A 21324-nucleotide genomic window follows, 5' to 3' on the forward strand; every position below is an offset into this window, starting at 1 on the left:
ATCATGTGTTCTGGGTGACACTTGCGGAGGTGGCCTGGACCCACATGGTTCGGCCCTGTTCGGGTACATCGCGCGACGCAGGGAGGAGGGGGGCGGAGAACTGAAAAATGCGCGCGCGCAGCCGGGCTCGAACCGGCGACCTTCGGGATGCGAAGCAGAAACTTTACCAAGTTTGACACGATGGTTGACGGTCTAACCTTGCACGACCGCTGCGCTGCGCTGCAAGCCTCGGTGGCGACGCTGCTGGACGAGACGCCGTCGGACGCACTCTGCAAGCTCATAGACGAGTTGTCTGCGATTGCGTCGGACGTGGCGTCCAAGGAAGAAGCATTGCGGCTGCACGAAGCGGCCCTGCAAGAGCGAGAAGCGCGCATCGACGGCAAGCTCGAGCTGCTGGCGGAGCTAAAGGCTGAGAACCATCGACGCCAGCCAGACGCAGACGATTCCATCGATCGTCTCCCTACGCCAGCCAAGACGATCACACTCAACGTCGGTGGCACGCTCTTTACGACCGCGCGCGAGACGCTGCTGCGCATGCCAGGCAGCTACTTTGACGCGATGCTCTCATCGGATCACTGGCTGCCAAATGAGAAAGGTAGAACGTCACATTTCTCTCTGTGGAAATGGGTACCGACGACGATTCTCGGTAGGCGAGTACTTTTTGGACTTGGACGCGAGTACGTTTAAACGTGTGATCAAGTACCTTCGATCGGGCAGACTGGATGTCGAGGGACTCACTATCAACCAAGAAGCGGACCTCCGGGAGATGCTCGACTACCTCCAGATCCAGATTGAGAGTCCGGCACCAGCGCCCTCTGCACCGATCATGTCATTGCAGTGGGACCCGCGTCGGTGCTCGGAGCAAATTCAACTAGCGGACGGCAATATGCTTGCCAAGCACCCAAGTCGTGGCTGGGCCAGTGTCGTCGCGTCGCATCCGGTGACAACGTTCGCAGTGCTCGTGCATCTCGGTGTCCACGCCGTTGAAGTCGGATTCCTCTCGCATCTCGACGAGACGTCGCCGGTGCCCGACCGCAATGATGCGACCCGCGGCTGGTTCTTCAGCTGTCGCAACGCAACAGTCTATTCGCACGACGAGCCTCGATCCAATGGTCTCCTCGATACCAAGGTGCCACGGCTTGCATTGCTTCAAGTGACGTGGCACCGCCTCCAGCAACGGATTTCGTTTGCGGTCGACGGCGTGCTGCTCCCCACGAGCCTGCACAACGTCGTCAGCGATGTCAACTTGTATCCGACCGTGCGTCTTTTCTCCGCCGGATCCAACGTGCGGCTAATTCCCGTCCAAGAACAAGGACTGGTGTCGACAAGTTAGACATCTACTAGTCTATCATTAGGAAAACAATATTCTCCACAACATAGGGTGCTCGGATTAATGGGATCGATGGATATTGCGGATTGCACCAAGCTCAGCGGACAGGTCTACGTATTGCAATGGCTTGGGTTCGGAAATGATGAGCATTTTTCGGTATCCGGTCATCCGGTCGCCGAGGTCAGCGCGCTCAAGGCCCGGAGCCGATCACGCCGGCGCACGACGAGTCCAAGCCACCGTCCACAGCGCGAGCGCTCTGCAAGCAGTGCGGCGCGTCGGTCTCGTACTCGATGACGCGGCTCACATCGCACCTCGGTTGCTGCACCGCCTTCGACCGCCGCTCATCGCCTAGCGACGACAGCATGGCAGCGCCAGAGGCGAGCGCCGCCAGTGGCGTTGTCAACGAACATGGTACTGTCTACCAACCCACCAATCGGCAGGTCTTGACTCGCGAGACGTGGATGCGCACCCCGGCTGTCAAGCGTCGCCACCGGGACGAAAATTGCGAGGTTTGTGATGAAATGGACGCAATCGTAGCCGACGTCATCGCCAAGGAGGACGCAATGCGCCTGCAGGAGGCGCATCGATGCCCAAGTCCAGTTGGTCACCGAGCTCGAAGCCGACGCACACCGGATGTTTTAGATTCGCAGTTACGCAATTGAAATAGATCTCTATCGAGCAGCAATGGTGGCTACAAGCAGCATCGTGACACTCAACGTCGGCGGCACGCGCTTCATGACAGCGAACCACACGCTTCTGGCGCGGGGCGGCTTCTTCGAGACGCTCTAGTCGTCGCCGCCCAACTGCGACGGTACCACACCACCCTTCAATCCAATACTGGAGACAAGGTGTCTTGGTTGCAGGCGAGTACTTTTTGGATATGAATCCAGACTTGTTTCCTCGCGTCCTCCGACTCCTTCGCACGGCCAACCCGCTCGACACGGAAGGGCTCTCGCACATGGAGAAGACCGAGCTCCACGATATGCTCGACGATCTCGAGATCGAATGGCCGCCCCAACGATGAGCTCATCAGCCGACGCGACCATGCCACAATAGTACACAATGCTTGGTGCACTATTAGTAAACTATATTAGCAAGACGATAAAAGCACTAGACTTGAATACGCGGGGGTCGCAGAAAGCCTCTTGTGTTTGACATTGTAGAACCTCAATGCGTGACTTTCTTCTACAGCCGACTCTGCCATAGTGCATACCACTGAAACTCTATAATCCTCTCGCGGTGATACATACTGTCCCAAAATATTTTATAGCATCAATTTGAATAAAAATTCGTGCTCACGGCATGGGGCAAGGTGAAGCAAGAGACGATGGCCGATTGCTAGGGCCACACATACATCTTACCCGCTGCCAATGGCGCGACAACCAACCCAATCACAGCAATGGACGAGCTCCGTGCCACAATGGGCGCGCTGTCGGTCGGTGCTCAAGCGCTCTCCATACCCCTCGACATGCTAACCGCTGACGAGCTGGCCCTGGCGCGCCACTTGACGGTCGGCGAGATCTGCGACTTCGTGTGCTACGTTGACGAGGAAGGCCAAGAGGAAGCCCAGGACTGAGCCTCATGCATGTGCACACGGTGGCGCGGCTCGCACCAGCCTTCCACAATAATATAAATCACGAATTTATATTTTGACTCTCACAATTGATAACCCTATAAAACGCATGAAATATACACTATGCACTTAGGCAGAGTCGACTGTACAAAAATGCGCTCTCCGCATGCCACGTCATATACGGATATGCACCAATATATCCGGATTCCGCCACCGACAGCAGCAGGCAGGTGTCAGGTGTCGCAGTACCAGAGTCATACGCCCGCTTCCGATGGTCGACAGCAACGTGATGGCGACGTGGGCGTCACTGCAGGCGTCGTTGAAAGAAGCTATTGATGCGCCTGCCAACGTCGAGGCGCTGCGGGCGATCGCGCTCGAGATGGAAGTTCTCGTGCGCGACTTTGCTGCCAAGGACGCGGCGCTACAGCTCCAGGCGACGCGCGTCCAAGCCAAACTCGACGTGCTACAAGAGCTCAAGACCGAGGTGCTTGCGCTGCAGACGCATCGCCTCAAGCACGACCAAGACGTCAAGCTCGTCACGCTCAACGTCGGCGGGAGGCTGTTTACGACCGCGCGCGAGACGCTGCTGCGCATGCCTGGCAGCTACTTTGACGCAATGCTCTCCTGTGACCACTGGCAGCCCAATGAGAAAGGTAACGCGCCATCTTTCTCTCGGCCTGGCAATTGGTACAGACAACGAACCTCGGTAGGCGAGTATTTTTTGGACTTGGATCCAACCCTGTTTCCGCGGGTGATGAAGCTACTGCGCACGGGTGCCCTCGACCAAGACGGACTCTCGACGAGGCAACTGGTCGAGCTACAAGAGATGCTTGACTACCTTCAAATCGACGTGCTGCCCGAGCCGTCGGCACCCGAATTGGCGCCTCTCGCGTGGGACCCGGCTCATTGCTCGAAGTCGATCGAGCTCCTCGCCGTGCAAACGAACGCGCGGCAGACGACATCCGGGTGGGGCAACGTCCTCGCCTCCGCCCCTGCGACAACGTTCGCAGTACACGTCGACCTTGGCAGTCGCGTCGAAGTCGGGTTTCTCTTTTTAGCTCGAGACGCCTTTGCGCCAACTCCCCACGCAACCAACAGCGCGTCGCGCGGCTGGTTCTTCAACTGCGAGACGCGGCAAGTGTACTCGCACCTCCAGCGACCGAAGAGTGCGGGCGTGAGTCCCAACACCCAAGGCACCGTGCTCCTTACCGTGACGTGGTTCCCAGACGAACACAGCATTGGTTTTGCGATCCACGGGTCGCTCTTGCCCACCAAGCTCCGCGGGGTTCCCGACGGCGTCGTCCTGTACCCCATGGCGCGTCTCTGTACGCCCGGCGCCAACGTCGAACTCGTACCGTCCCTGCAGTAGAATTGGGCGTCTTGAGACGATGATGATGTATATCTTCCCAGTTTTTAGTCAAGGTGGTTGGGATACATGATTGTATATATTTTAGCCGCTCACATTTCAACATCTGTACCAGAACACAGTTCAACGTTGCAGGCGACAGCTTCGACGTCAGCGATGCGATCGAAAGGTCGTCGTAGTTATACTCTGCGTGTTTGCGATTCTGCTCCATAAGAACCCTCAATGAGACAAGATAGCAAGGACATTCAACTTTTGATAATGCAAGGACTGAGAACTGTGCAGGAAGGTAGACAGCTGACAGGTTGTTCGACACGCTGACGGGAGCTCTAGTGGCCGGCCAGAAACGAGCGGAAGAGGCCAAGCGCCGCCTTGGGCTGATCGAATGGGACCATCTACACATGATAAACGTGCGAATTGAGGCGATCGAATCATCACAGTACGTGGCCAGCGTTGTAGACACGCAGCATGGTCAACCCGCCAAACGACCGGCGTTCGCCGACCAACTCGCCGTCGTAGGACCACGGCGCCAAGGGCTGCGCTGCAAATTGCGTCTGGTTGGCCCATACCATATCGCGTGTCCACCTACAATGTACAATAATGTCATCATTTGGCCACCACCAATCGAATTGTACTTGTCTTGGGCCATCCAGTTGCACACCAAGTCGTAGTCGCCGGCGTAGACTAGGACGCGGATGCCGGCCGCGAGCAGCGCCGCGACCTTGTACTCGCTCTCTTCGTACCAATCCGCGTCCTACAAGTGTCCTATAAGACAATTTAGAGGACAATACTCTCGTAAACCATGTGGTAGGCAAACACATCTTGGTTGCACGGCGCCCACGAGACGCTGCGATCCAGACCAAGGACGTCGATCGTCGACGCCTTGTTCATAAACTGAAAGAGCGGCGTAAATTTGTAGCACAAGCCAAAGACGTCGGGATAACACGGCGCGCGGATATCGTAGTGGTTGATGCGCTGCTGGTGCGCTTGCGATATAATGCCACCGACAAGCGACTCGCAAATGCCTGCCTGCGTCACGATAAGCGCTATGGTGCAGAGAGCTCATGGTCGTACCGTGGAGCAATCGCGGACGCCGCCGTTCTCGGGCGATTGGCACGCGGCAATAGCAGCATCACACGCTTCGACGCTCGGCGTGGTCGAGTCAGTGAGCTCAAGCGCGGTCGAAGCATACGTGCCAATGGTGTCGGCGATCGCGCGCTCCGAGACGAGGCCGTTGCCGATGCCGATGCCCTTGAGGTTGCGCCGGAGGTCGCGCGTGTTCGAGTTGGTCGACGATACAATCGCATGCGCCAAGTCGGGCACGTAGTGGCCTCCGTAGCTTTCGCCAAAGATGTACAAGTCGTTGGCTGCGTACGCGGGATACGTCTGGTAGAACCCTTCCATGAAGATAACCAAGTCGCGCATCGCCGACGACTCTGTCCACGAACTAGAGCACTTCAGTGACCTGCTAGGTAGGAAGGCATGTCTACCTAGACGCGTCTTTGGAAGGGCTCATGCCCGTGCCGCGCGGCTGGTCGATGTAGATCATGTGCGCGGCTTGCGTCCACGAGTACGGGTTGAGCGTTGCTGTCGGCGTCGCTTGGTTGACGCTACATGGCCCATGCTCAAATAGCATCGCGATCATGCCCGAGCAGCCCGGTCCGCCCGAGAGCCATAGCACGAGCGGCACGTCAGTCGGCGCCCGAATCGGGGCCCGCGTCTCGTAAAAGACGTAGAAAAGACCGTTCAAATAGCCCGTGTGGTGGGCCTCGGGCTCGCCGCAAAGCGTGGCATTCATACCAAGCGACTCGTCCTCGCGGCGCAGGAACGTATGGCCCTCGCTGCGCAGCGCGAGGCCAAGCAGGGCCAGGAGCCACCACCCGCCGAGCATCTTGCGAAAGGTCATGACCAAATGCGATCTTCCGGATAATTGTATGAACCGCCGAAATTCGAAATGCGAAGCTCGAAGCCACCAGTTGCCAATGTCGAAGGGCTGGGATCTGCGGGCACAGGGACGCTCTTTCGATCGTGGAAGGTGACAGCGCAGGCATGGCGTCCATCGAGCATCTCTAATCGTGTGGGCGAGCCTCCATCTCGAGCTCAGTACGCTAGAGGGACGCTAAGTATAATAGGACGAGCTTTCCATGCCAAGTGCAAGGTGGGAAAAGCCAGACATCCGGATACGGACCACTTGATGTGTTTCGCGCGCTGCGGCGCAACACCGCTCTCCCGCGCTCGCGCGCCGGCCACGTACGAACAAGCGGGAACACGAGGGCATCCTTGTCGACGGCTACCGTTGCATTCTTCAATTGCCCTCCTTTCGATCACTGTGTACCTAATGACGGCCATCCTTGTCATTGATCTGCAAGCCATCATGTTTGATGGCGTCGTGAGCGTCCCGATCCACAACGCGACGAGCCTCGTCGACAACACCAAGCGCATCCTCGCGTGGGCGCGGCGCGAAGCCATGCCCGTGGCCTTTATCCGCCATGAAGAAGACGAAGGCGCCATGGCGCCAGGCGCGCCGGGCTGGCATGTCTGGCCGGCGCTCGGCCAAAACGAAGCGACCGAACCGACGTTCTCCAAGACCGTCCCCGATGCGTTTAGCAATCATGCGCTTGCCAAGTGGCTTCGGGATGCCGGCGTCTCGCGCCTCGTTCTCCTCGGCGCCCAAACCGACTGCTGCGTCAACGCCACGACCTTGGGCGCACTCGGTCTCGACTATGACGTGACTGTCGTCGCTGACGCCCACTCGACGTGGCGCTTTGAGAATGACGTCGCTGTCGACGCGTCGCCCGTCATTGACGCCCACAACAAGGCATTCGCAGCTGCCGGCGCAACGCTGAAGACCACGAACGAGCTCGTCGAATGAGTGCAGCAGCGATGACGAGCGATTCTCTGTCACATCGTCCTGTTGCGTCCAATGTGCCTAGTTTCTCGTGCAATATTCTAACACATCCAACACGATGTACATGTTTGGTCCTTCCGAAAGCAGACAAGGGACAGTCCATTTAACGACAGCTTCCAACGACCCGCTCCTCGCCATCTCGAATGCCATGTGCAGTGACCACATCGACATTCCGAACACAAACACAAACATGATCAAGTGGAAAACGTCTTATATAGGATCGAGAAAGATAGTGCTCCAACCTGCGATTAGATTGCCGCCTGAAAGATCTTGATCAGCGGGTGCTGGAAGTCCCCATGGCCCGTCGTCGCCTCGCAGACTTCGCACAAGCGGACGTTGGGGCAGTGCGTGCACTGGTACAGCACGCCCACGATATTCGCCGTGCACGACGAACATGCCACGTAATGGGACACGGTCGCTCGGTTCATGACCGCGTACGTCTTGGCGCCGTAAGCCGGTGACGCCTTGGTGAGGCGCAGAAACGGATGCGGGTGCTGCGTGTCGGCGCGCTCAATGCAGTTGGCGCAGACGTCATAGTCGGCACAGAACGCGCACTTGTAGCGCAGCGCTGTGATGACTTCGGACCGGCACATGTCGCAGTTGACGCCGGCGTGGGGGTGGACGATCGAGCTGCCGAAGATCGGCGGCGGCGAGCCGGGTGTCACGAGCGAGCCCCACCAGGTTGCGTTGGTCTTGACGTGGTCCATCTTGCTGGCGAGGTCTTGGATAATCTCGGCCGAGACGACACCGTTGCTCGTCGCTTGGTAAAACTGCACCGTGACGCGGATCGGGTACTTGGCGTTGCGCCGGACGTGGCTGAAAGCGCTGAGTTTCGGGAACGGACCCTTGGCGTCGCTGAGGCCGACCATCGCGGCCTCGACGTTGGGCGTCGACGGAACGGCAGCACCAAAAGAAAAGCTCGGCGCGGCTGGCATACCAAAGGAGGTCGCGGCCATGTTGCATTGTTGCGTGGCCCCAAAAGCCATACAGGGCGCGCTGCCAAAAACGCCCGGGGTAGGGGAGGCGCCAAAGCCGCCGAAGCCGCCGGTGGTCGGGCCACCAAAGCTAAACGCTGGCTGCAGCTTTTGCTCGAGCGGGATCTGGACGAGCATGACGTAGTTGCGCGCCTCTTCGGCTTCCGTCATGGCCCCCGTGGTCGCAACGCCCCGCTTGGCGCGGTCGGTCGAGAGCCGCTCCGCGACAAACGTGTGCTTGCTGCCCTTGTTGTTGCAAAACAAGGTCGCACTGCGCTGCGTCATGACTTGAGCACTAGTGCCAGGTACAGAAATGAGTGGTTCGATCCAGGTTGCCGATCGTAGGCATTACCTGGTGCCAGTGTCGGTGCAGACGAGGACGAGGACGGCAGGATCGTTCTCGCGGGCTTGGTAGTTGGTCAAACCGACGTGGAACTCGGCCTTCCCGGTCGCCTCTTCGATCGGCAAAAAGCACGCTTGGGTGCTCACCTATAAATTAAGAGGTGAGTGCCTAGAGTTCCAGACATGGCAGACGTACGAGGGCTTGGTGGTCGTGCGCTGGCGCGTACATGCTGCGCTCGAGCTCCGTGTACTTGTGGATGTTGCTGAGGTACTCTTGCAGCGAGATCTTGGTCAATGGCACGTCGTGGGGCGACTCGTTCCCGACAGTCACCATGATCTTGCTCGTTGGGATGCTCATGATCGGATCTAGCGTAGAGATTGGAGTTGAGTGTTGCGTTGCTACATTGAGAAAAGGAATCTGAAAAGTTGGGCACGCGAAGCACGGGCATCCACGTGTTCTCGACGACGAGCGTCATGTCCGAGATGCAGGGCCCGTAGGCGCTGTGCTTGTTGCGCGCGGCGTCTTCCCACGAGACGTTCATGATCGCAAGGCCGTTGTCGCTGGCCCAGCGGCGGGCTGCAGGGTCGGCTGTCATGCTGGAGACCCGCGTGACCGCCGCTGAATTGGGCTGGCGAAACGCAGGCGACGGCGGGTAGAAGCTGTTGGAGTTGCTCGAGCCGAACATGGTCAATTGTAAAATGAGTTGCAACGCGTATCGATGCGGGCTGTCAGCAGTTGCTTCTGCAGCAGTTCCTTCTGCTGGAAAGTGCAATTCGGAGTGATGGTCTTATAGTCAATAAAGCCAGCATGTTTGATATCAAATTGTTTACATTTTACTTGACATATGTCTATGAAGAAGAAAGCTATAAAAAGCACATATAAAATAAATGACATTTAAAAGCGCTCTGGCGATGCCACGACAATCCAGCAACACCAACCTGTGTTTGTGTGAGCGTTTGATGGCAAATGTCAAACGGAATGACTAGATGGTTAGCTTTGAAAAGGAGGTAAGCTTTGAACTTTTACTTTAACCATGATCTTCAATGTTGTATGTTGAAGTGGCTTGCTCCTTGATATGCACTTGATTCTGCTTGGTCTGTGTTCTTGGACGTGCCAAGACCACACAACCCCTGCCCACGCGACGTGTTGGGCGGGCGCTTTCGGCCAGTGGTGCGAGGGATTGCGTAGCGTTGGCTTACGAGCTAGCCACATTAATGTACTATAGGAAGGTACACGGTCGCGCGTTGTGGCGGTACCGGCCATCGCGCGTCGTAGAGTAGCAAGAATCGCTCAGAGCCAGCCCGGCCTTGCATGCTCGATCAGCCTTCCAGTCTACGCTTAGCGTTGTACAACATACGATGGACGAGCGAGAAGAAGGAGCAGGCTCGATGTAGGAAGCTCGTCAACTAACAATCCCTTGACCATACTATTCCATCGACACCATCGGCCTTGCTGCCGGCAGCCATTGCCCACACGCCATCCGCCGCGTGACTGCATTTGAAGCGAGCGAGCATTTCTTCTGGTCTCGAGCTTGGCTGATTTGATGCCTTTTATGTCACTGCGTGCGTGAACCTCCCGAAGCGCCTCGTCCTTGATCGGTATCGTAGGTCACTGCCATGTACAGCATCGGAGCGTACAGAGACGTTCGAAATGATTGCAATCAAGTGGCTTGGACATGGATTAGGTTTGACACGGTGCGATGGCGTCCCGTTGCCGCCAGTCGGAGCAGTCACGACACTATACAGCTCGTGAATCAAGCTGCATTCCTGCTACCTTTGGGTTCCCCAGTAGTACAATATCCCAACACTAGCGAGTCTTCCTAGCGAAGTACGCCGTTGGCGACGACTTGTGGAGCTTGTTGTCGCGCTCTCTAGGATCATGCTGTCTCGCACCCAGGCGTGGTCGACCGACGCCCTCTGCCACCTGGCGCCACCATGGGCTCATACATAGTCCTTGCTCCACTGCATGTACCCATGGAACTCTTCCAGTACCTCGACCTTCAGGATACCGGCTAGATGAGATTTAGTAAAGGATTCTTGTTCAAGGACTATCGACACTCATCGCACTGTCCTTTCTCGCGAGATGGCCGGTTTCGCACGGTTTCGGCGTCGACATCCGGATATTGTATCCGGATGTGGCGGGACCAATCAAATGGCGTTGGGCGTTGATTGGTTTGGTCCCAATCCGCTACTGGACCACGCAAGTTCAAGATATGGCCGATCTTGGCGAAGCGGTCGTTGGCTTCCTTACGCAGCTCGACCATGCTGCGCTGTCGCCCGCCGTGACGACCAAGGTGCGGTCGGCGCTCGCCGCCGCCAACGACGCCACCTCTACTCTCCACAGCCTCGCGCGCCTTCTCGCGGCCGACGACGCCGAGCTCTGCGACGCCATCTGCGCTGCGTTTCGCCCGTTCTTGCTCGAGCTCGCGGCGCGCCTCCTTACCATGAGCGACTTTGACGACAACAAGCACGAGCGCCTCTCGCTCACGTTTGCGCGCGTGCTGCAGGTCACGCCGCGCATTTGGCCGCTCGTGCAGCCGTGGCTCGAGTCAAGCCGGTGCTTCTTCCACCACATTGAGACCATGTCGGTCAGCCGGAAGCGCCGCGCCGCGACGACCGCGCGCCTCCTCGCGTCCGTGCAGCTCGACACGATCCTAAGCATGTGGAACTGGGCGCCGTTCTACGCCTTGTGCGCGGACGCCGACCACGTCGTGCGCGCCGAGGCCATGCGCGCGACGAGCCTGCTCTTGCGCATGGACAATGCGACGCGCGACGCGTTCTTGTCGCGTATGGACAGCGCGGCGATGCCGGCCTCGACCCCTCGACCGACGCACCTCTCGCAGACGACCACGAACCAGGTCTCGGGCGCGCCGCTGCCCTCGACGCTGACGGATATTTGCGGCATCCTCGTGCCCTTCCGCGCGACCAAACACGAGAGCGCGTATCCGGCGCTCATTGAGACGCCGTCGACGGTGTCGGCGCTGCGGTCGCTCGCGATTGCGCTGAGCCTGCGCCGCCCGCTCTTGGTCTCGGGCGCCGACGGCGCCGGCAAGACGGCGATTTTGCGCGAGCTCGCACAGCGCACGGGCCATAGCGACCTCGTCGAGCTCCACCTCGACGATCAAATGGACAGCAAGACGCTGCTTGGGTCGTACGTGTGCACGGACGTTCCCGGCGAGTTTACGTGGCAGCCGGGCGCGCTGACGCAGGCGGTGACCGAAGGCCGGTGGGTGCTCATCGAAGACATTGACCGCGCGTCCATGGACGTGCTGGCGGCGCTTCTGCCGCTGCTCACGACGCAGGAGCTGCTCGTGCGCGGTCACCGCGTGCCGGCGGCGCCGGGCTTCCAGCTACTCGCGACGAGCCGCAAGCCGATCTCGGCCATGCCGAAAGGCTTCCCGCTCTCGCTCTGGCACCGTATTCCGGTCGTGCCCATGCACATGGACGAGATCGCGCTCGTGGTGGCCAAGCAGTTTCCGCAGCTCCCGGCCCATGTGACGGACCTCATTCTCGGGACCTTTACGCTCGTGACAGACGAGAGCTCGGCGGTCTGGCGCGCGGCGCGCCAGAGCTACGGGCGCGGCTTCTCGCTCCGCGATGTGCTCAAGTGGTGCACGCGTGTGATCAAGCTCCACGGCCACATTGAGCCCGGGCAGTACCTCACGCAGGCGATGCGCGACGACCTCGCGCGCGAGGCGTGGGACATCTTTTGCATGGGCATCCGGGACATGGACGCGCGTGTCGCGGCCGCCATCTCGATCGGCGCGCTGTGGCAGGTGCAGCCCGAGGTCGTCGAGACGCAGCTGCGCGACCACCGGCCGAATTTTGTGCCGCACCACGCGTCCGTGACCGTCGGCCGTGTTCAGCTGCAGGCGCTGTCGCAGTCGTCGACGACCGGTCACCAGATTCCATTTGTACTGACCGGCCATTGTCTCCGGCTCATGGAGCAGCTCGCGGCCACGGTCGCGACGTTCGAGCCGACCTTGCTTGTCGGTGAAACCGGTTGTGGCAAGACGACGCTGATCCAGTACCTCGCGTCGGCCATGGGCCAGACGCTCGTCGTACAGAACCTCAACGTGCAGAGCGACAGCGCGGATCTGCTCGGCGGCTACAAGCCCGTGGACGTCTACCAGCTCGCGCGGCCGCTGTACATGGACTTTGTCAACCTCTTCTCGTCGACGTTTCCGTCGTCCGCGAACGCATCGTTTCTGCATGCGATCCAGAAGGCCTTCTCGGCCAAGCAGTACAAGAAGATGACGCAAGGCATGACCAAGGCGATCGCGATGGCCGATGCCAAGGCCAAGAAGATGAAGCTCGACGAGAGCGCGCTGACGTGGGCCCAGTTTGGAAGCGCGCTCGCTAAGTTTCAGCGCCAGTACCAGCAAGTCGAGTCGAGCTTTGCATTCTCGTTCGTCGAGGGCATGCTCGTGCAGGCAATGAAGGCCGGCCACTGGATCCTCCTCGATGAAATCAACTTGGCGGGCGCCGACACCTTGGAGCGACTCGCAAGCGTCCTCGAAGGTGAGCACTCGGGTTTGTCGCTCACCGAGCGCGGCGACGTCGACGTGCTCAAGCCGCACCCGAACTTTCGCGTCTTTGCGGCCATGAACCCGCCGACCGACGTTGGTAAGAAGGACCTCCCGCCCTCGCTCCGCAACCGATTCACGCAAGTGTACGTCGACGAGTGCGTCTGCCCGCGCGACTTGACGCTGCTCGTGTCGCAGCAGTGGAAGGAGATGGTCAATGCACCCGTGGCCGAGACGGTCAACTTTTACCTCAGCGCGCGGCAAATGGCGATCGATGTGCTCAACGACGGCGCTCGCCAACGGCCGCGGTACTCGCTCCGCACGCTGACGCGGTCGCTGCTCATGACCAAAACGATGCTCCAGCGCGGCTACAGCCTCCCGCGCGCCTTGTACGAAAGCTTCTCGATGGGGTTCGCAACGCAACTCGATGCGATGTCGCGGACTATCATGATGAAGACGATCAAGAAGACGTTTGCGCCCAACATCAAGACCAAGGAGCTCGACCAGGCGCCGCCCAAGCCGCGCAAGTCGGGCGACACATTCGAGCTCGTGAGCTCGTACTGGGTGCCGAAAGGCGAGCTGACGCCGGTCGACGACGCGATCCCGGACCCGGTCACAAACCTCAAAAAGTTTGTGTTGACGCCAAGTGTCGAGCAAAATCTGCGGCACGTCGCGCGCTCGGTCGTCGTTGGCAAGTACCCGCTGCTCCTGCAGGGCCCGACGTCGGCGGGTAAGACGTCGCTCATTCTGTACGTCGCGGCGCGCCTCGGTCAAAAGTGCGTTCGTATCAACAACCACGAGCACACGGACATTCAAGAGTACCTCGGCGCGTATGTGTCGGACTCGGACGGCAAGCTCACGTTCCAAGAGGGCGTTCTCGTACAGGCGGTCCGTCATGGCTGGTGGATCATCCTCGATGAGCTCAACCTCGCGCCGTCGGAAGTGCTCGAGGCGCTCAACCGTCTCCTCGACGACAACCGGGAGCTGTACGTGCCCGAGACGCAGACGACGATCACGCCGCACCCGCGCTTTATGCTCTTTGCGACGCAGAACCCGCCGGGCTTGTACGGCGGTCGCAAGGTGCTCTCGCGCGCCTTCCGGAACCGCTTCATCGAGCTCCAAGTCGACGAAGTGCCTGCGAACGAACTCCAGATGATTCTGCAAGAGCGCAGCGCGCTGCCGCCGAGCTACTGCAACCTTCTCATTGAGATCATGCTCGACCTTCAGCGCGTCCGCGCGCAGTCGAGCGTCTTTGCGGGCAAGGCCGGCTTTATCACGACGCGCGACCTCCTCCGCTGGGCGCAGCGAGCGCCGACGACCAAGCAGCGTGTCGCAGAAGAAGGGTATTTCCTTCTCGCCGAGCGCCTCCGCAAGGACGAAGACAAGCTCGTGGTACAGCAGGTGCTCGAGAAGCGCTGCGGCGTCACAATCGACCTCGACGCGCTCTACAACGGCGTCGCCGTCCCGACGAACGTGATTGGCGACACGCCGGCGACGGTGTGGGGCACGCCCGAGCAATTCGCGCAAGTCCAAGCCAAGCTCAACGACGTCGACGCCAAGGGCAACCACAGCGGTCTCTCGTCCATTTCGATCACGTCGTCGTTGCGCCGGCTCTTCGCGCTCGTCGGCCGGTGTCTCCAGCACAAGGAACCGATCTTGCTGGTCGGCGATACCGGTTGCGGCAAGACGACCGTGTGCCAGCTCTACTCGCTCTTGTTTGACCAGACGCTGCACATTCTCAACTGCCACCAGCACACGGAGACCGCCGACTTTCTCGGCAGCCTCCGGCCGGTGCGCGCCAAGGAGCAGGTGCTGCGACAGCTCACGGTCGCGCTCGCGCAGCTCGACGCGCATGTCTCGGCGAGCTACCCGGAGACGCTCGACACGTCGGTGCTCCGCGCCGACTTGAATTTGGCGACGATCGGTGGTGTCTTGGATGGTCTCTTGCCCAAGGTGCTCGCGCTCAACGCGGACGATACGGTGCTGCAGGAGCTGCACGCGACGATCCAGAGCCTGAAGGCCAAGGCGGTCGCGCTCTTTGAGTGGGTGGACGGTCCGCTCGTGAGCTCGATGAAGGCGGGCGACTTGCTGCTTGTCGACGAGATCAACTTGGCCGACGACGCTGTCCTCGAACGCCTCAACTCGGTGTTGGAACCGTCGCGCGGCCTCGTGCTCGCCGAGAAGGGCGACACAGCTGAGCACATTACGGCGGCGGAGCCGTGGCGCATCCTGGCGACGATGAACCCGGGCGGTGACTTTGGCAAGCGCGAGCTCTCGCCCGCGCTCCGGAACCGGTTCACCGAGATTTGGGTGCCGAGTCTCTCGCGCCTCGACGACCTCCAGATCGTGATTCGCGATCGGCTGCCGGGCCCGTCGGCGCACCTCGCAGACCCCGTGCTCACCTTTGTGCAGCAGTTCAACGCCAAGTTTACGTCCAACGGCTGGAAGGTGACGCTGCGTGATCTCCTCTCGTGGCTCGACTTTGTCAATGCGTCGGACCTCGACCCGGCGCTCGCGTACGTGCAAGGCGCGGCCCTCGCGGTCCTCGACGGTCTTGGGCTGGGCTCGACGCAGTCGTTGCATGCGGCGACGACGGCGCGCTCGGCTGCCTATGACATGCTTTCGGCGGCGCTTCCGAGCGCGCCGATGGTCCAAGCGTCCATGGACTGGGTCGACGACGGCGCGATCTGTGGCGTCTCGCCGTTTATGATCGCCAAGGGCCCCGAGCCGGTGACGCCGCAGCCGTTCTCGCTCGCGGCGCCGACGACGCTCGGCAACCTCCACCGGGTGCTCCGTGCGCTGCAGGTGCCGCGCCCGATCTTGCTCGAGGGCAGTCCAGGTGTCGGCAAGACGTCGCTCATCCACGCGCTCGCGCAGCTCTCGGGGCACACACTCGTGCGTATCAACCTCTCGGAGCAAACGGACGTGGCCGATCTCTTTGGGTCCGACTTGCCGTCGACGGATGCGAACGCGTCGTCGCCGTTTTCGTGGTGCGACGGTGTCTTTCTGCGGGCGTTGAAAGCCGGTCACTGGGTGCTGCTCGATGAGCTCAACCTGGCGTCGCAGTCGGTTCTCGAAGGTCTCAACGCGTGTCTCGATCATCGTGGCACGGTGTACATTCCCGAGATCGACCAGAGCTTTGCCTGCCCCAAGACGTTCCGCGTGTTTGCGGCACAGAACCCGCTGCGTCAAGGCGGCGGGCGCAAGGGTCTGCCCAAGTCGTTCTTGAACCGCTTTACGCGCGTCGTCGTCGACTCGCTGCATGAGACCGATCTGCGTGTGATCGCGACGGCCTTGTACCCGTCGATTCCAGCTCACGACGTGCACAAGATGATCGCGTTCAACAGCGAGGTCCACCACGAGACGATGGTCGCGTGCTCGTTTGGCCGCCACGGCGCACCGTGGGAGTTTAACCTCCGCGACGTCTTTCGCTGGTGCACGCTCGTTGAGAAGTTCCAGGCGCCGCCGTACGACGTCTCGGCGTTCATCCCGATGCTGTACGGGTCCCGCTTCCGCTCGCATGCGGACCGGACCATCATCGAGGCCAAGCGCGCGGCCGCGTTTGGGCCGTCGGCGCCGGCACCACCGGTGTTTCAGCTCACGCCCACGTATCTCCAGGTCGGGACGGCGATCCTGCCGCGCGTCCACGCTGTCTTGCCCAACCTCGACGCGCTCCCGCCGCTCCTCAACCAGTGGCTCGAGCCAATGCAGGCGCTCATGCACTGCTTGCACTTGCAGTGGCCGGCGCTGCTCGTCGGTCCGTCGGGCTCAGGCAAGACCGCGATCGTGCGACTCCTCGCGGCCATGACGGGTCGCAAGCTGCATGAACTTGGGCTCAGCACGGGCACGGATGCGACCGAGCTGCTCGGTTGTTTCGAGCAAGTCGACGTCCAACGCCGCGTGCAAGAAGCGATGCGCGAACTTGACGACGTGGTTGCTGTCGTCCAGCAAAAGCTTCTGCTGGCCACCAAGACGACCGAGTTCAACGCCGTGACCCAAGCCGTCGCGGCGGTGCACCAGCGTCAAGCCGCGTGGTACAGCTTTTTACGCGAAGTCCTCTGTCGCTCATGGGTAATTTCTTGTGTAGGAAGGCGCACAAGGGCGAAATGGACCCGATGCTCTTGGATCTATTGGACCATGTCGTGTCGGTGCTCACGCCGCATGCACCGTCACCTGACGGGATCGCGTCGATCCACGCGCAGTTGCTTAGCATTCGGACGCTCGTGGCGTCGCCGGCGCGCAGCAGCTGCTTTGAATGGGTCGACGGTGCGCTGCTTCGCGCGATGGAGCTCGGCGACTGGCTTCTTTTGGACAACGTCAACTTTTGCTCGGCGTCGGTGCTCGACCGTCTCAATTCGCTGCTCGAGATCAACGGCGAGCTCCTTGTCAACGAGTGTGGTGTCGTCAACGGCAACCTCCGCGTGGTCAAGCCCCACAAGAATTTCCGCATCTTTCTCGCCATGGACGCGCAGTTTGGCGAAGTGTCCCGGGCCATGCGCAACCGCTGCATTGAAATCGCGCTCGTTCCCAACGATATGGCCTGCAGCCCGAAGATGGACTTTGTCTCGCTCGTCCAAGGCGCGGCCACGTCGGTGGCGTACCCCGTCGCTGTCTACGACCGCCTCCACGCTGTGCACTTCGACAAGGCGAGCCTCGACAAGTCGATCTCGATGCGCCACGTCGTCAACTGGAGCCAGCTCGTGCAGGCGCTCGTGGACCATGGCGTCGCGTTCTCGGAAGCGCTCGAGCTCGCGACGCACGATGTGTACGGCACGACGTTTGGCAGCATCGAGATTGGCGCCGACGACGGCACGGCCGCCGTGTCGACGCAGATGCTCGTGCAGGACGCAGTCCGTGGCATGGGCGCCCGGGATGCGCGCCTGCCCGTGTACCTGGCGTCGTCGCCGAGCCAGCTCATCGAATGGGTCCAGCTCTGGACGACGGCGACGGTGTCGGACAAGTGGCCGCGCCATCTGCTCTTGAACGACGAAGCGGTCTGGACGCAGTGCGCGACCGCCGGCTTGCAAGATGCGACCGCCGCCATGGCGACGCACCTCCTTCCGTGGGCGCTGTACCGTAGCGGTCAACCGTCGGGCTTCCATGCCCCAAGCGCGCACCCGTTTGGCACGTGGCTCGGGTCGGAAGTGCTCCTGCAGTCGATCCTCAACGGCCTGTCGTCGGCCATTACGACGTGCGCGGCCGTGGCTGCCCCGCACCTTTCGTCGCTTGTCGTGAACCCGCCGGCACTGCACGTGCTCAAGACGGCGCTGCTGCAGGCGGCGTCGGACGCAGCGAGTGTCGATGCGCAGTGGCAACCAGTGGACGCGCTTGTGCAGTCGCTCGAGATGGTACGTGCCTTGAATGTCGTTGGCCGTCATACTAAAATGGAGATTGTAGCTGCAACACATGTGGTGGCCCCGGTTCCAAGAGCAGGTGCTCTTGGGTCTCGCGACGACGGAGGTGACGACGGCGGCCAAGAAGACCAAGCGCGCGCTCAAGAAGACGACCAAGAAGGCGGCGGCGACCCTTCTCAACGTGTCGTACGAGTGTTTTCTCCACGGCGCCGACTCGGTCGACGTCGAGAACGACCTGATCCCGATTGTTTACCCGACCTTGCATGCGCTCGACGCCGTTGTGGACGAGTTTGTGCAGTTGAGTATGTACAAAGTGCTCTCGGCGCGCCACGTGGCGGACGTCGCCAAGGTGATCGACCTCCGGTACGCGCTCGGCCGGGTCTTTGCATCTGCCTCGAGCGTGTTCCCGTGGCATCCGTTCTTGGTTGTCTGGAAGTGGCTCGTCAAGGCCTTCAACGACCTCGAGACGCATGTGCTGACGCTCTCGACCGCGGTTGTGCACGCCAAGGACATGCTCGAGCGCATGGAGTTTGGTATTACGACCTGCATGGGCGTCGCCCGCTCCAAGGACACGCTCTGGAAGCGCGGTGGCCACCGGCAGCTGCCGCCGTCGCTCACCACGTGGTCGGCTATCTCGGCCGTCGAGGGCCTCGCCGCGACGGCGACCGGGCCGCTCACCGCCGCTGGCCACCAGCAGCAAGTGTCGCTGCTCGATATGCTGTGCACGACGTCGTCCGTGTATGAGTTTACGCCCTCGAGTCTCCTCTCGGTGCCGTACGCGTTCCGCCAAGAGCTGCTTCACGCGCTCACGACGTACGCGTGGTTCATTGAGACGGCCAACGAGTCGTTTGCGACGCTGCAGCAGCTGCCCAAGACGCTCTCGGCGTCGTACGATGCGATGCAAGCCAAGTTTGCCGCCGAGCACAAGCACATGCTCGTGCACTTGACGCCGCCCGACGACGACATGGACCGCGGCGAGACCAAGACGGTGCTGCTCCTCGCGGACGACAACAGCAAGGTCGTCGAGATGTGGATCCAGCTCCAGCTGAGCCCGCTCCGGGAGCTCTTGTATCTCCGCCTCGAACACCAGATTGTGGCCCTGCTCTCCGAATTGCTCGTGGCGCCACTGGCGTCGTTTGCGACGAAAGTGCCGGTGGTCCTCGGCTGCATTGACAAGTGGCTGCCGCTGCAGCGCTTCGTCCCGACGCGGTCGCCGGTGACGCTTGTGCCGTACCAAGACGTGCTCTGGCGCGGCCACGTGTACGTCGACGCGAGCAAGGCGCCGACGCTTGCCGACCACGTCGAGTTCAAGCGGGTGGTGACCAAGCATTTGCAGTCGATCTTTGTGTCGTTCCACGATCGGCTCTGGAACAGCAGTATCGTGCACGCGGACAAGATCTCCAACCGTGTGTACCACACGGAGAGCCAAGAGGCGGCGCTGACGTCGACGGGCGGCCTACTGCGGTTGCACCAGGCGGTCGAAACGACGCTTGCACTGCACTACCTCCAGCCGCTCAAGCAGACGCCGATCGTCGACGTGACGGCCGCGACGGCCAAGCTCCAGCAGGCGGTCGCCCACTGGCTCGAGCACCACGAGTGCCCGGATCTGAACGCGACCAGCGGTGCGTATTGGTGGCACTTGCTTTCGGCAACCATCCTGGTGTTTGTGCCTACCGCGCACGACGCGCTGGCGGTCTATGTCTCGAGTGGCGATGCGAGCCCGCTGCTGGCGCTGCTCGCGACGTCGAAAGACGCTCGGTTTGTTGCGTCGCTCCCGATTCTCCAGGCGTGTCTTGTGCTCTCGGCGCGCCTCCCGCGCGGCTCGATGCGCCAGCAAGGTGTGCAGTGGACGCTCCTCGGTCTCTGGCGCTTTGGCCTCTTGACCCCGACGTCGCCGCTCGACCCTGCCTTGCTGCCGCTCATCAAGCGCGACGTGCTTTTGCAGCAGATTGCACGGGCGTCGTGCCGCCACACGGTCGACACGGTGTTGCAGGCGCAGTCGCCGCAGGCCTACGCCGCCGAGAACGTTGACGCGTCGATCGCCAAGGTCGAGGCGCTCACCGACAAGGCGATTGCGCGTCCGTGCGACGATGCGCTCTTTGGTGCTGCCTTCCAGGAGATTGTTCGGTTTGGCTCGACCATCATGACGGCCAAGGTCGTCGGCTGGTGCGAAGCGCTCGCGACAAACGCGACCGATTCCAGCCAAGTGCTCCGCGAGCTCATCATGTTCCAGCAGACCACCGAGAGCTTTGTGCGTCGCCTCCAGCACAAATATGTGGTCTTTGAAGACGTCATCGAGCCGGTGGTGGCGGCGATTTACCACGCCAAGGACGGTCTCTCGCTGCTCATGAGCGTCGTCACGGCGCAGGACAAGCCGGCGATTTCGTCTCTGGCGCGGACGCTACTCAGTGTGCCGAGTCCGGCGAGTCTGCCAACGACGGCGTCGGCGCTCTTGGACCACGGCGCGGTTTTGGACGCCCACCACGTGCCGCGACTGCACCGGTTGACGACGGCCTTGTACCAGCTCGAGCTTCAAAACACGGACCAGCTGCAGCTCTTCCGTCGCAAGTCGGCGTCCAACGGCGCGTACCTCGCGGTGGCGCAGTCGATCTTTGACGGCTACATGACGCTCTGGACGGAAAACCAAGCGAAAATGGACAAGAAACGCGAAGAGGACGAGCAGCTCTTCCGCTTCAAGGCCCGGACACTTGAGATCGACTCGGAAGAACAGATCCTCGAGCGCGAGTACCGGCAGCAGTTTCCCGACTTTGCCAAGGCGTTCTCGGACCTTTTGGAAGACCCGTTGGTCGCGACGCCCGCCGACGTGGACCCGACGATCGATGCGGCGCCGCTCCCGGACGCCGTCGTCCAGCTTGTCTCGTTTGCCCACGAGCGCCTCTTTACGCAGCACACACGCTACACGACGTCGCGTGCGGCCGCCGTCCAAGCCATGT

General features: G+C 60.9%; 6 protein-coding genes and 1 pseudogene across 7 annotated transcripts in view; 4 read left to right on the top strand and 3 right to left on the bottom strand.

Moving 5' to 3' along the window:
- Positions 1-112: 112 nt before the first annotated feature.
- On the bottom strand, positions 113-181 carry SPRG_30175 (annotated as a pseudogene). Its single transcript has one exon. The product of its transcript is annotated as a tRNA-OTHER (tRNA).
- Positions 181-1333, top strand: SPRG_12860 (hypothetical protein; the record flags this gene model as incomplete). The annotated part of the gene is made up of 2 exons (XM_012352245.1): positions 181-595; positions 651-1333. The coding sequence occupies 2 exons, from the start codon at positions 181-183 to the stop codon at positions 1331-1333; spliced, it is 1098 nt and encodes a 365-aa protein (XP_012207635.1).
- A 1811-nt stretch (positions 1334-3144) lies between these two features.
- SPRG_12861 (hypothetical protein) lies at positions 3145-4295 on the top strand. The gene is made up of 2 exons (XM_012352246.1): positions 3145-3556; positions 3614-4295. Exons 1-2 carry the CDS (start codon positions 3175-3177, stop codon positions 4270-4272), a joined length of 1041 nt encoding a protein of 346 aa, XP_012207636.1. The 5' UTR covers positions 3145-3174; the 3' UTR covers positions 4273-4295.
- A 199-nt stretch (positions 4296-4494) lies between these two features.
- On the bottom strand, positions 4495-6172 carry SPRG_12862 (hypothetical protein; the record flags this gene model as incomplete). Its single annotated transcript, XM_012352247.1, has 6 exons — positions 4495-4661; positions 4710-4851; positions 4902-5020; positions 5068-5295; positions 5341-5713; positions 5757-6172. 6 exons carry the CDS (start codon positions 6170-6172, stop codon positions 4596-4598), a joined length of 1344 nt encoding a protein of 447 aa, XP_012207637.1. The 3' UTR covers positions 4495-4595.
- Positions 6173-6470: 298 nt separating this feature from the next.
- On the top strand, positions 6471-7252 carry SPRG_12863 (hypothetical protein). Its single transcript, XM_012352248.1, has one exon. The coding sequence runs from the start codon at positions 6605-6607 to the stop codon at positions 7136-7138; it is 534 nt and encodes a 177-aa protein (XP_012207638.1). The 5' UTR covers positions 6471-6604; the 3' UTR covers positions 7139-7252.
- Positions 7253-7369: 117 nt separating this feature from the next.
- SPRG_12864 (hypothetical protein) lies at positions 7370-9222 on the bottom strand. The gene is made up of 3 exons (XM_012352249.1): positions 8687-9222; positions 8501-8637; positions 7370-8443 (listed from the first exon to the last, which is right to left on the bottom strand). The coding sequence occupies exons 1-3, from the start codon at positions 8846-8848 to the stop codon at positions 7423-7425; spliced, it is 1320 nt and encodes a 439-aa protein (XP_012207639.1). The 5' UTR covers positions 8849-9222; the 3' UTR covers positions 7370-7422.
- Positions 9223-10703: 1481 nt separating this feature from the next.
- Positions 10704-21324, top strand: part of SPRG_22314 (hypothetical protein) — a gene marked incomplete at both ends in the record, with an annotated part of 16118 nt that continues 5497 nt past the window's right edge. Inside the window, 3 exons of the mRNA XM_012352280.1 lie at positions 10704-17050; positions 17104-18364; positions 18414-21311. Coding sequence (XP_012207670.1) covers positions 10704-17050; positions 17104-18364; positions 18414-21311 — 10506 coding nt within the window. The remainder of the gene's footprint in view (positions 17051-17103; positions 18365-18413; positions 21312-21324) is intronic.

The sequence above is a fragment of the Saprolegnia parasitica genome (assembly GCF_000151545.1).
Source record: "Saprolegnia parasitica CBS 223.65 unplaced genomic scaffold supercont2.95, whole genome shotgun sequence".
NCBI lineage: Eukaryota > Oomycota > Saprolegniomycetes > Saprolegniales > Saprolegniaceae > Saprolegnia > Saprolegnia parasitica.